Raw genomic sequence first — 14324 nt, forward strand, 5'->3', positions numbered from 1 at the left:
ACAAAAGAAAAACAAGCACTATCTATATTCTGCACCTTTCTTTTGCCCAACAGTAGCTGATAGGGATGTAACGATTCATTTTAACAACGATTTAATTTGTATCATAATTTTGGTTGCCGATATATGGATGATATTGGTTCATTTTGAATGATCCAATTTGGTCCAATTAACTTAATTTAAATCGATCCAGGAAATCCTACCAGTGTGACTCCGAGATGAATACCCGGGTACTGAACAGCGCAGGTGAAGTTTTCTAGATTCCTTGTATTTTTTCCAGGATTTTTTGCAATCAAGTGTAAACTAAATAGGCTTACAAACAAACAAGTAAACAAGAATTAATGTTAAATCCATTTACAGTTTAGTTTCGCAAATATCAGCCCACTTTTGTTTTTCAACATCAAAATAATTCAAATAGAACCTTCTACCACACTGTATGGTCAAGTCTTTGTAAAATTCAAAGTGTTTTCACACACTGTAATAATGGCTTGATCATTTTTTGCTGCAATCACATGTGTGTTGTTCACTGTGATGCATTCAGTGGTTTTTATGTTATGGGAAAATAAACCTTCCGTGCCTCAATCCAAATGGTATTACGCAAAATTGATCATAATCAATTTGTTTCTTTTTTAAACTATTTTTTATTGGTATTGGCCGATTCGAATTGATTAACAACTTGCCTCAGACAGATCGATCTGGTTGGATCGGAGGAATATAAATCGATTAATTGATTAAGCCGATTAACCATTACACCACTAGTATCTAGGATAGGCTCAAGCAACCCCACAATCCCAAATTAAGACGGTTTGAAAATTGTTGTTCATAGAATATTTTACCGGAACACATGTTTACAGATGATGACTAATTTTTCTTAAACGACCTTCCAATAACATACGTTTTATTTAAAAAAGTATTGGTTATGAATTGTAAAAATGTCATACAATTTGCTTTGCTTTGCAATATATATAATATATCATGTTTTTTCCATTAAAACTATGTTTGGATCTGAAGTTATTACACATGATCTGATGTATGGGAAGCAAAAATAAAGTTGATCCTTTTCTATGACAGGTTAGCTACTTCAAATGAAAGGTTTTCTACATTTTTACAGTATGGAATTTAAACTAAGAGAAAAAAAAAAACATAAGCTGTATTCATCAACCAAAATTAATTGGTTATTTTGAGGTTTGAGGTTTTGATTTATTTTATTTCAAGCATTGATTGTAGTCAATACAAAAGAAAAATCACAAAGATTTATCAAACTCATTACAGAAATGATGAAATGAACAGATATACTTAAAAAAACAGACAAACAAAACAAAGACACACTTAAATCACATTTGCTTAATTACTGTAAATATAGTGATCATTAACTGAAGAGCTTGATTTATTTCATGAAAAGGAGTGGGAAAAAGCAAGTTTATTTAATCCCATTATACAGTTATGATGCAGTTTTTATAAAAAATGGATATTTGAAATAAAATGTGACAAAAACTTTATTTTTTAAACAATTTAAAGATGTTACATTTTTCAACTTTTATTGTTAGCATTGAAAATTAAGAATGATTTAATTACCGATCTGAATGCGCCCGTCCTGTTCAGCAGCACCTCTTGGCACCAGACTCTTGATGTAAATCCCTCCATATCGCACGCCGGTGTTCATTCCACCCTTTTGGAAACAGATGTTACAAAGAGACAGTTAGTGTCAGATAATCCCAGCCACTCCAACAGATCAACGTTCTGGTTGAACGTATTTACTACTTAAAGAACATTCCTATTGAGTCCTTTAAAGCAGTTTGGCAGGGAGTAAGTTAGCGAGGTCAGTAATGTTTTGGAACAACTTTAGTTCTAATCTGCTCATGCTTAACGGAAACTATTACATTCTAAGAGTTATTTAGCAATAAAGAAAACATTTGGTTTATGTAAAGAAAGCCCAAGATCAATTTTCACTCACAGCAACACTGATTCCAAGGCTTCCACTGTTCTTCCTGAGCTCCACTGTAAACCTCTCCCCTGTTTTAAGGCTTATGATGGATGAGGACCTCGGACGCACATCCTGAAATTATTATGTTTCATTATGTTTCTCCAGGACTTTACGTTTAAAAGGAAAAAAAGAGAGATTTTCAGAGGAACTTTCAAACGGAAATCAATTAAAGTCTGTTTTTTCAGTTACTCCTGATGACGGTGGATGACGACATGCTTGATCCTATTAAAATGAAGGCTTAACCAGTTTAGCAATGATAGCCCAACGCTAATTGTGACGTTTTTTCCATGGAAGCAAAGTCAATTACGCCGGCTCCTACCTGAGCATCCTGTATTCTGACGACAGGAATGTGGAGCTTCCTGTTTTGTTTTGGTGTTGCCATGTTGGACAGTGTGATGGCCTCCTCCAGCTCCTCCACAGCAGGACGGAACTCAATGCCACTCAAGGTAGTCTGTGATCCAAAGCTCTTGTTCATTGACAATCCAAGAGTACTTTGACTCAGGGAACTGTGTCTGTCCTTCAGAGACTCTGATTGGAAAACATTGAGCATCAGACCTTTGCACACATGTCCGTCGGATTAATTTATGATGAAGCGGCTCTTACGTTTAGGCTGGGACACGATGAGCTCCACTTCATCTGGGCTGTTCTGGAGGATAGTAGCAGCATCGCTGAAGGTCACACCTTCCAAACTGGTCTTATTTAAAGAGATGAGACGGCCACCTGCAATAGCAGCAAAGTTCGGAGTTTAAAAAAACAACAACATTTTTATAGTGTTTATTTCCTCCTTTTGTCATAGTTTTTTGTACCAGGTTTGATTCGTCCATCTTTGTCTGCAGGCCCATCAGGCACAATAGAGGCAATAAAGATTCCCAGGTCAAGTTTTCCTGTGCTGTCCTCTCCCACTATAACAAAGCCTGCAACAAGACCAGAAGTTGTACAGGAAGAAAAATCGTCTTCAAAAAGAACAATATAGAATCTCTGACATACTGCTGTGCTGACCCACTTTACAAAGTCCAATTCACACTGAGAGCAAAACAAACCTACCAAATCCCAGTTTGGGATCTTTCTTCAGTGTAACACAGACAATCTCTCTTTCTGGTGGATTCCTGGTTGGTGTGTCAACTGCAAAGCACATTTTGAGTGATAAAAAACAAAGCAATTATTTAGGTTTCTGTGCTAAATGGAAACCTTTCTTTTATAAACAGATACATTGGAATTTTCAACACAAATACAAACAGGTTTTCTTTTTAAATGTGACAAATGTTCAGGACTAACTTTTAATTTCATTGAACAACATTAAAGAATTTCAAAAACTAATTCAGACAACTATGTTTATGAATGCTATGTTTTTCTAATAATGGAGACGGAAAAAATAAGTTCACAAAATAGCAACTATTTCTTCTCATTGTTAGTCAAGCACACCACCTTGTTATGATAAGTATCTTACTTCTTTATTGTCTTTTTCACGTATTTCCTGTGCAATGTTTCATGTGATGTGGCAAATGCGGCTTGCTACGAGCATTTCATCAACAATAAAAACCCTTTACTGCACATATTTTTAACCTGATAAACGTAGTTACAAATACATCACTTGATTTAAATTATCAATGGTTACAACATCTCTCTTTATGACTGTTTTCCAAGTGTCATATGTGTGTATTCTGAGGCCAAAATATCCGTTAAATAATGTTTTTATTCTTGGTTTGTAAACTTGTGGAGTTTTTTTTTTTTACATGTAAATAAATAAAGGTATGTTTTTGTGCTGACTTCAGTGAATTCAACAATTAATCCCATTCCTAAACGAATCTATTTGTGCATTAAGAATTGTTAAATATGAGCAAACGTTTGACAAAAAGTCCACTTCAAGGCTCTTTAAAGTACCAAAACCACAACATTTCACCAGAATATTCTACAAAATGTAAACAAACTCACCAAAAATCATTTTAGACTTTCTGGCATTTCATTTGACATCCAGGAGCATATCTTTGCAAAAAGGGAATAAAAGGGAATCATCCACTCACCGCGTATGGAAGAGACATCAGAGTCTTGCTTGTGTAGTGAGATGTTGGACATCATTCTGGGAATCGTCCCTGGAGAGCTGCACCACATGAACACAGTTACTTTCAACTGCACCACCAAAATGATTACATATTGGGCCACCCTCAGAGGTTACCTCCAACACGGTCGCTCTTTGACATCCCTGAGGTCTCCTGCTTCAGGCACGTCCTTGTTCATCTCTCTGCTCATTTCCCTCCTCATCTCTCGCTGCTGCCGAATCCGAGCTTCAAGCTTGGCCGTTAGATCTTCGCAGGATTTGGAGATGGAGTCCCGGTGTCCTGGTGTCAAACCCACGTGGTTCAACATGCCTTCGGAGCAAGATATTCTCTTCAGGCTCATGCTGCGGGCCCTGTAGGCGGAGATGTTCTCATCTGAAAAAAAACCCAGAATAATCAAGTAGTGGTTTCAATTTTAGCCTGTATTACAAAGAGTAATACAGGCTGACTAAATATTTTAGTGTTCTGCTAAATTTTAAAAAACAAATAACACCTTTTGCATTAAGACTACAAAATTATTGACAAAAAACAGATCTTTTAACATTTACTCAAAAATACTAAAAAAGTTCAAAATGGTAGAAATTAAACCGCAGTTTTTTACTTAAATAAATGCAAACCACTTAACAAGCATTAATTAAGCAAATTGCTTGTTAAACCAGGACATTAAAAAATTAGAATAAAATAAAAACTTTTCCGAAACAAGTCAAAATTACAGTAAATATTGAAAATTGTTGTAAACCAAAAACACATATATACATATATGTACATATACGTACGTACATACGTATATATACATGTATACATACATGTATACATACATACATACATACATACATACATACATACATACATACATACATACATACATACATACATACATACATACATACATACATACATACATACGTACAAATGTATTATGTACAATGTACACATTGTACATAGCACATACGTACATACATATCACTGATTTTCACCACAAGATTAAGAGGCTTCCCACCGGGTATCATGGTGTGGTTCAGCTGCCGTGACGTCATCTCACTGTGAAACTTGTGTTGGGCTGAGCAGAGGTTGAGGAGGTACTGTGCTATTTTTGTGCTCTCTGTTACAAAACTGTGCTTTTTTCCACTGGGTCCACCACACTCAATTACCAGTTTACGCCGCTGCAGAAAAACAAACAAAAAACAAAAAGACATTGGGTTGCTGTAGAAATGTGGAAAAACTGAAAATACATGGGTTTGCAAATTGCTGCCATTTATATCGATTTGAAAACAAAATGATTATAATTCATATGTTGGGAGCAGTGTTCTGTCACAACAGCTACAACAATATAAATAATAAAACAGAAAAACAAAATCATAGAAACAAGATTCACAGACTAAACTGTTGTCACTGTATCCGTTAAAAAATAAATCAAAGAAATTAAGTGAAATTCACTTGATCTACTAGAGATGTTTTCTCTTGATAAAATATAAGACGTACTAAGAAGTACTTTGTCAAACTTTTGTTTTGTCATAATGTATGATCTATATGACGTTGGTCAATCATGTGGGAACAGACAAAAAATAAATACACTATTCCTGAATTGTTGAAAGATGACCTAAAATGGATGGACTCCCTTTCAATAAAAGTTTTCTAAGAAAAAAATGAACCAATTGAGTTGTCCTTACTGATACAAAAATTCAAATGAATCCATCTGGTGGCAATTAAAATTATAACGCAGCAAAAGCGTTTGGGGGCAACAAAATCTTTATCAAAAATAACAGGTTCATTTACCCCAGTTGATATGGAGTCCGTTTCCCTCCACAGGAAGCGCCTGGTGACTGTTCTGATGTGGTTCTTGTTTTCATAGACAATGATTCCCTTGGCACAGACTCCCAAAATTAACTCTCCAATCACAGGCCTTTTTTCTCGTCCAACTCGATGGAACATAACTCCGTACTCTGGCAGCTGTTGAACAATCTGATAATTGCGAGAGGACGTAAGCGTTTTTATTAAATTGCTCATATATTACTATGTTATTCACAACTTTACTTTTTTAGAGTTTTGACAAACTGATCTGTGTCTGAGTGACAGCAAAAGTATCCTGGTTACCTTTAAGTACTCAATTTCCGCCTCTTCTGGTAACAAGTGGACGTGGCTTGCATGACGTCTTGGTAACTCGTCTCTGATGATGGGCACAGCAAGCTTCTCCAACATCCTTTTGGACACATAGTGCTCTGGCTGGTAATAATTCTTCCCATACAACTGGAGATGCATAAAAAATATTGAAATGTGATGCAAATGGATAAATCGGGTAATAAAACAAAGCATTTTTCATCTGTACCTCTGGCATGTAATCACCAAACTCGACCTGAAGAGCAAGAGCAGCCAGGAACAAACCCGTCTCCTCGTTGCAGTAAAGTCTGTCCTCTAGGATATCCTTACGCAGCTGTAAGTAATACTGGTGACGAGTCAGTCTGTGCCTAGAAGGCAGGAAATAATGACTAACAAAAAAAAAGAATAGTCCTTTCCTTCTCAATCAATTTCTATAAATAAACTTGCCGCTAGCAGTGTGAGTAGACCAGCAGGCAGGTGCTGTACTTACAGAATAAAGGAGATGTCGTCAACAAAGAATTTGACTCGAAGAAACACCACAAAGGAGGATATTTGGCCTTTTTTCCAACTGTCAGGTGCTACTTTGGAGATTTTTGTTTCATGGTCCAAGAAAAAGTATTCATCATCTGCAAAGCAGCAAAGAACAAACTTTTTAAGCCTCTTTTATCCTTCTCTCACACAACCAGTTAACCTATCAATCAAAATGCAGGGAGATATTATTGGATATTTTGAATCAAATCTTTTTTTAAAGATTAATACAATATTTTTCAAGATAAAATAGGTTCCACCACACGTCCTCTTACCATCTAGGAAGGAAAGACCAAAGTAAAAGTGCTCCACCAAGTTTGCGTGAGCCACCACCATGTCAAACACATCTCTCGCTCTTGATTTAATGTCACAGCGCACAACCATGTACTGTCCGTTAGGCAGCACTACAGTCACTTCTCTCTGAGACGAACTGGAATGGCCCTTTCTGGACTGTGGTGTGCAAACACAGAGATATGCATGCACAGAAACGCAAATCAAAAACAAAAAAGGACACACTGATTCAATGTCAAAAACGAAAAATGAACATGCCTTTTTAGACAGTTTGGCATGCAAGAGAAACAACATGAAAAGACAAACATGTATATACAACATCTGATAGAATTGGGTCAATGAGTTGAAATCAATAGTTTACCACAATAGATCCTGGAAGCTCAAGAAGGATTTGCTGCTCGTCTGGCATTCTGATGAACTCAGGACCCAGTGCCTTAAAAAACACAATAGTTTTGGTGCGAAAACACCTACCCTTTACTTGAATTTCTCATTACTTTCTGTTCACCAAATATATTTCTGATCTGTTTATGCAAATGAACAAGTTAGAAGAAGTTTCTGCTCCTACCTTTGCTTTTCTCTGACTCAGGGACAACGATGACTCACTGAAGGTGATAGACGGGCTGTGAGATCTGCCGGATATCTTGGGAGAAAAATCGTGATGAGGGCTTCTTCCAACCCAACTGCTGTTGCTATCTCTGCGACGGACCCCACGGTGGAGTCTGATGACAGAGAGGCGGGCGAGGACAAGGATAACATATGAATACTAATGACAATAGAGAAAAAAATAAAATTGTCTTCAATCAATAGATCAATCAATCAATTGATTGATCAACATGCGGTAGAACAAGGTACTTGACATAAAGGTTTAAACAATAAAACACAAAAAATGTAAAGACCCACTCCAATAAAAATTCTGTTTTTGGTGTGTTTATTATGTTCTTGTTGATTTTTTCTGTTAAAGGGGGACATACATAAAGAGAATTAAGCTTAAAATTGAGTTTCTGAGTATTTCTTTATTTAAATCGTTGTGAATCAGGAGCAGATGAAAAAAGTAGCAGTAGCAGTGACAAAGGTGCTACAATGGCAAGCCACAAAGTCCCTGCTCCACTCCATTCTGATGCATCGACTCGCAAATAAATAGATCCATGTAGGTCTTTGTTGTCCTCGTCTAAGCTGGCATCTGGATCAAAACTGTACAGTTGGAAAGCTCCAATATTGCTAACCATTTTAGTTGCACTGATAATGTTAGGTTAGGGTTATGAGGGGCTGCAAGCTAGTGGGTGAGAGTGCAAAAATGATACATGAGGGAAGGCTCACTCTGAGCCAGCAGTCTTGCCCACCAATCAGAGGTGAAATTCAAATGAGCTACTGATGCTTTGCAGAAACTATATCCTAGAAAACTACTCAGGTTTTAATTTTATTTTGGCTAAAAAAGGCATGATCATAATAATCGACCACTGGGAATGCTTTTAGAATAGGTCAAGAAATCAGCGGATGGGACTTTAAAATCAACAACATTAAAAGACAAACATAAATTGGAAGTGCTGTGGCTAATACTTTGTCAAAAAAGTAAAGTTTCTGTGTTAAAAAGGCTAATATGGCAATGAAAATGCATTAAACACATGAGTTTGCAATAAATACATGCCTCTCTAAAGAAGACTGGTACAGCACAGTGGGAGAGCTTCTTGGTCGCTGCCTCCAAGGTCTCTGAGGCAAACTCCCTACACAAGACGTTGAAACATTACATTGTACAGCTAATGAACAAAACAGTTGTGCATGTGAATCAAACATACAAAACTTGTGAGGAGTTAACACTCAAACAAAATTGGTTATTTTAAAAGCAGAGACGAGTCTGCATGTCATAGATTCTAATAGTCAAAGTGCTTACCTGACTTTGAATCCGAGTCTGTGGAGTACCTTCTCCCTTCAGCACTACCATCGCTGAAGTCTGAAAAGGGCCCTCGCTTTCCTGTTGACCAGGAAAAGCAGGAAAAATAACAAAAAGGTCTGAAATCTGCCAGTCTCTATGATCACCAACAACGCTAAAATGTTTGGACGGAGCTGAGACGAGTGAGGGGTTTAGTCCAGGGAATACTTTGCTCTCTGTATCTGATTATTGGCTCTCACAGGAGCATAATCTTTAGGGTTAAGAGTTTAATCCGTTTGACTTGTATGTCTTGACTCCAAAGACACACAAGGCCAAAGATTGTATGCAGTTATTTGGTGAATGGTTATTTAAAATCAAACTAGATGATGAGAAATGAAAAAATTGCATATCTTTTAGATTTCATTTTTAATGAATTCTCAAAAATAAGAATTGTTTAGTTTGCCCGCTCACCATGAAGTCTCTCTCTGATCATCTGGCTCCTGCCACTTAGAGGAACGCTGCTGTCTGGCAGAGACCTGTGGTCCATCTGAAAAACAAGACAAAGCTGCAATCCACCACCATTTTCACAGAACGTCTCTAGTGAGAAAAACAGCTCACCGATTCATGGAAAACCTCCTCCACAAGCTGTTTGATGATTTTGGCAGGGGGCAGCAGCATGGAGGCTTTTAACTGAGATTCACAGGCTTCCAGGATGGAGTTGAGATTTACCCTGCGGTGGGCCAGGTCCTCACACATGCTAAGCAGGAGGCTGTTCAGATGGTCACTCAACTGGACAGGCTGAAACGTGGAGATAAAATTCTTATCACAGTGTGCGTGACCTTTGACTTTGAGACAGTTAGCGTCAGGAGCTCCTACCTGATTTTGAGAGAGCTGAAAATCAACCGACCAGTAGAGAGTCATTCCCAGAGAATACACCAGCATCTGTACACCAAATAAACTGTTTAGATTGAATATTTACAGCAAGTTATAAAACAAAACCAAACCTTTGAACAACGTTGTCACCAATATGGTTCTAAAAATGTCAATAAAGAAAAGACAATCAAAATTATGGTTACTTTAATTTGCTTAGCTTTTCCTAGGTTGGAGTGGTATGACACCAGACGTACAAAGATAGAAATGCATGTATGCATGTTTTATATTTATATGGCTATTTGAGTTTCAATCCAATTGTATTATTCTGTATTAGACATGGATATGTACAACCACATTTTCAAATCATGCAGTCCATTTGTATGTAGAAAATTGTGTTTGCACAAATAGTGTCATGTTTGTGGTTTGTGGAAACAAAGAAAAATCACATGAATCAACAAGATGAATTATTGCTACAGACTTCATAATTAAACGTGCCGCAAAATTTCAAAAATGATAAACAGTTAAAGATAAAACATTGTAAAACTTTTTTTTCCTCATTATTATCCGTTGTTGTTTTTTTTGAGCTGGGGTAAAAAAATAAAAATTTCCCCATTGTGGGATCAATTAAAGTTCTATCTGTTGTGGCATGTTAGGAGGAAAAAGTAAGTTATCATCACTTTTTGTTGTGTTTTTAAGTGGTTCTTCTGTTTTGCAGTTACTTTACATCTTTTTATTTTTACAATTTAGAATAATAGAGCCAGCATGCATTTGTAGTCAGTACATTTTCATTTATTTTTGGAATGTGGGTTTTTACTTAGTCTCCTCCCATCTGCCATCATCCTCATGAAGTTAGGTTCTCTGTGTTACTTTTCTTGCATAAATGTTGTTATTCCAACTATAAATGTGAAGAATAACACCTTTTCAACCAAAAAAGGGCTAAATGTTAAATTATTATTACTAACAAACTTGCTTATGTAGTTTTTTATTCTGTCTTAACAGTTTTTTTCCCTCAAATGTTTTCTAATCTTAATAGGCAGAACTACAGAGAATGCATGTCCTTCCCAGAAACAAAAGTTGTTCCTTGAAAAAATATTTGAATTCTTTGAGCTGTGACATTCCTTCTTAAACTAAGCCTCAATTCCAATCAAGCTAAAAATTCTTTAATGAACCACTTTAAGCTTGCTCCTCAGGTAAAAACAAACAGACAGAAGTGTAACAGTAAATACATAAACTTTTTAACATTGCTTTAGATAAAAAATAATAATAATTAAAACCCTTGTGTTATATATCATCCAAATGACTGACTCTGACATCTGATGTAAAATTTTAAATAGATTTAGGTCCAGAAGAACAACAAAATCTTGAATATGGTTCGGCTGCTTAAAAAACCTTTTTTTTTTTAACAATTTGCAGGTTTATTTTCACAATATTTAACACAAGCATATACAGCATAATATTTGAGTTCATGTGTTTTCATGCAAACTATATTTTATTATCTCCCTGTCTGTTAATTAATATGACTTGTTTTACTGCAGTAAAAAAAATAGTTTAGCAGCTTTTCTACTACTGTTGCTTGCAAGGGTGGTGCGCCTAAATCCCTTTTTGTTTCTTTTTGACTTCTCTGAATTGTGAATTCTCTCAGAGGATTTTAGGAAGCTATTTGAACAATCTAATGAAAATCAGTAAAAATTACATTTGAGAACAAGTGTTTCAATTATGCCACAAGATGGCGCAATTATACTTTTGTTGACCTTCAGCTGCAAAGTGATTTAGTTAATTTGTGACACCTCCTGACTGAATTCATCTAGCAAACAATAGCGGTTCTTTAATAATAAATATTTGATGACCTAAAGGTCTGCACAGGCATGTGACAGCTGTGATGATGAGGATGTTTCGTGTGAAAGGACAGATGCACTGACCCTATCTGTGGCAGGTTTGGTTGAGCTGGCTTGGTCTTGCAGCATCTCTGGAGCAGCAAATGTAGAAACCTCATCCGACAGGCCACAGTTCTTAAATGCTAAGCTTCCAGTGGCTGACAGCAACAGCGTGGTCGGGCTTATGATGCTGCACATATTGTTGTGACCTGAAACGAAACCCAAACAAGAATCCTTGAAACCCAAAAGAAACAATGCACCGTACACAAAGCAATCCAGGATTATTTACCTCTATATGAAATATCCATTAAACACTCTGCAGCACCCAGCAGCAAAGACCACACCTCCTCCTCCAGCAGAGGTCCCCCTCGTGCCTCCAGTACCTCAGCTAAAGTAACAAATGTGCTGCTCATTCTGCCCACAGTCCATGCACACACCTGAGGATAAACAAAGTCAATTGACACCTATCAAAAACCTTTATTCCAAAGGAAAATTCTCAAACGATAACTTTACGTGGCATTTTCCCCTTTTCTTCCATCATTTCCTCATTTTTATACGTCAAAATATGGGAAATTCCCAATACTTTTTTCAATGTGCATACTTTTATGTTTAAAACTGTGTTGACTATTATGCACAGCAAAGACATTGGTGAGAAAATTAAGTTTCCTTACAGTCAAAAAAACTATTTAAGTTTTACTGTATGTGGTCTCTAAGCCACTCTCATTTGGTAACAGGCTTTCCTCTGACTTAAGGTCGTGTCTGAGGAAGCTGTGATGAAGGCACCATAACAGCTCTTACGTCATCCTTTTGAACATGCTGGTGTCCCCAACAAAAATACATGAAAGGTGGTTTCCCCTTTTTATGTTGGCAATGAGAAGAGATTTCAGAAATATATTTTAAAATTCAACATAAGTAACTCCAACATGCAGATTCTAATTTGAGGAATAAGACTAGATAAAGTATTGCAAAAATAACATTAAAAACGACATGTATCAAACACCTTTTTCCCCAACGGGTGTCTAATCAAATTAACTCTACCAGCCACAGGAAGTAGGTTGCTTTCTTTTTATGGTAAAGTCGGAAAACCCCAGCCGCTGAGCTCCTCACTCCATCACATCTTTGCGTGAGCATGACACAAGACTGTGTGATGCAAAAAAATCTTTTAGGGCAGTAATATAATAGGCTTGCTCCCTCTGTTTTAATCCAACCTGATTACTTTAGGCCTGATTAAATCAGTCTCTACAAATGAATTTACCCAACAGAAGAGTGGGGAAAAATACTGAACACACACGGTAAACAAACTGAAGGATTCAGAGTGTAAACTTACAAAATGTGAGGAATGTTTTCAGGTTTGAGCATCTGTTCAGTTTGAATGAATTAAACTTTATTTATATAGCACTTTACAACGCCATGAGGCTGCTAAAGTGCTTTACAATAAAAAATAACAACTGAAATTGAGCAGACTAATTGAATTGAACTTTATATCAAAGGGAGAAATTCACCCACTGTGGCAGCTCAAAGAAAAAAAACAGCTGTTATAGCTCACTAGATATCAAATCAAACTAGCAAATGAGTAAATAGATACATAAGTAATTGTGCATGATAAATAATAATTGGGTCTGAAACAATTGGGATTACAATTAGCATAAAGTTTTAAAAAGCAATCAGACACATTTAAGACAGATAAGAAATCAATTAACCAAGTGAGAGAAAATAAGATTCCACCAACTACTGAGTATTAAAAGCCATTCTAAAAAAGTTTTTAGTTGATGTTTAAAATTGGATCAAAGCATCAGCAGCTCATCCATAAAATGTTTTGTTTATGTGCATGTGGCTTTTTTACCCTTTATTTTGAATTATTAAAAGCAAATACAGGAGCTTCATGCTGTTTTTACATTTGAAACATTTGGATTCTCGGTTTTCTGCACTTCAATTCCTAATGTCTATTCCAAACTTTAAGTCTTTTGCAAACTGAACCTGGTTCAAACCTTTTTCTTGCCTGGAGCATCTTTGCTGTTGCATATTCTGACCCTACAGTCAATATGAAGCATCCATATCATGCAGAAGAGCGCAGTGTATATGGAATTTAGGACAACATGCCTCTTCCGGATGTGGGTCTCATATTTCCCTGTAACAACAAGGTGACAGTAAAAGCTCATGTTTCGGTAAAGCTGCAATGGCAGTTGGTGTTTTTTATGGAAGCCCAACAACAGCCAGTGTGACTGTGAAAAGGCCTGAACAGCATCACCTATTTGGCTACAACCTCAACTCAAAATCTCTGCCAAACTTATCCAACAAATGTAAAGGAAAGCAAATTCAGCAAACTGTCTGAGTGAGATGTGATGAAGTGGAAAAGGGGGAAATTACCTGGCAGCATATGTAAGCTTTGTCAGCGGTCTGATCCTTTGCAGGCTATTATCTTCAGAGCTCCCAGCGCGGATCCAAAGTAATCCTTGTGATCATCGCAATGCTGCTGTGATGTCCTCGCTGCAAACGCTGGTCTGTTCTGGCAGGTGATTCATCAACGACATTAACCATACATGCTGCCCGATTCATTTTCTCCCCTTAACCTCAAGCTCCACGCGGAGGATCTGAAACTTTTTACAGTAATTGGCGCTATTCTTAGCTCCTCGCAGTTAAACACTTGATTGGATTAACATCGCGGTTTGACAGTGACAGGTCAGAGCCACCAATAGCGGGTGGCATCAGATCAGCCACACACCGACTCGACTAAATCCGTCTGACGCCCAAAGGTGCGG

The 14324-nt window shown here is 36.9% G+C and overlaps 1 protein-coding gene across 9 annotated transcripts in view; it reads right to left on the reverse strand.

The window, feature by feature from the left end:
- The window catches only part of ptpn20 (protein tyrosine phosphatase non-receptor type 20), a 30169-nt gene extending 15862 nt beyond the window's left edge, over window positions 1-14307 (reverse strand). For 7 of the 9 annotated variants that reach the window (XR_013647827.1, XR_013647826.1, XM_078931975.1 and 4 more), the window contains exons 1-25: window positions 13933-14307; window positions 13554-13693; window positions 11855-12002; window positions 11611-11774; window positions 9695-9760; window positions 9437-9616; window positions 9290-9365; window positions 8840-8920; window positions 8597-8672; window positions 7517-7670; window positions 7313-7384; window positions 6936-7110; window positions 6623-6758; window positions 6362-6500; window positions 6130-6282; window positions 5812-5997; window positions 5036-5198; window positions 4155-4410; window positions 4003-4079; window positions 3026-3103; window positions 2788-2895; window positions 2585-2701; window positions 2301-2509; window positions 1952-2053; window positions 1573-1666 (exon numbers count right to left, since the gene is read on the reverse strand). Coding sequence is in view for 7 of the 9 variants with exons in the window: in XM_078931975.1 (XP_078788101.1) it covers window positions 1573-1666; window positions 1952-2053; window positions 2301-2509; window positions 2585-2701; window positions 2788-2895; window positions 3026-3103; window positions 4003-4079; window positions 4155-4410; window positions 5036-5198; window positions 5812-5997; window positions 6130-6282; window positions 6362-6500; window positions 6623-6758; window positions 6936-7110; window positions 7313-7384; window positions 7517-7670; window positions 8597-8672; window positions 8840-8920; window positions 9290-9365; window positions 9437-9616; window positions 9695-9760; window positions 11611-11774; window positions 11855-12002; window positions 13554-13693; window positions 13933-13942 (3160 nt within the window). In the remaining 2 variants the exon portion in view is untranslated. Of the gene's footprint in view, window positions 1-1572; window positions 1667-1951; window positions 2054-2300; window positions 2510-2584; window positions 2702-2787; window positions 2896-3025; window positions 3104-4002; window positions 4080-4154; window positions 4411-5035; window positions 5199-5811; window positions 5998-6129; window positions 6283-6361; window positions 6501-6622; window positions 6759-6935; window positions 7111-7312; window positions 7385-7516; window positions 7671-8596; window positions 8673-8839; window positions 8921-9289; window positions 9366-9436; window positions 9617-9694; window positions 9761-11610; window positions 11775-11854; window positions 12003-13553; window positions 13694-13932 lie in introns of those variants that run through there. The other 2 variants (XM_023963552.2, XM_078931976.1) reach the window with 2 other exon arrangements.
- Window positions 14308-14324: the final 17 nt, after the last annotated feature.

This window comes from Oryzias latipes, chromosome 15 (assembly GCF_053564925.1).
Source record: "Oryzias latipes strain Hd-rR chromosome 15, Olatipes_Hd-rR_3.1".
NCBI classification, from domain to species: domain Eukaryota; kingdom Metazoa; phylum Chordata; class Actinopteri; order Beloniformes; family Adrianichthyidae; genus Oryzias; species Oryzias latipes.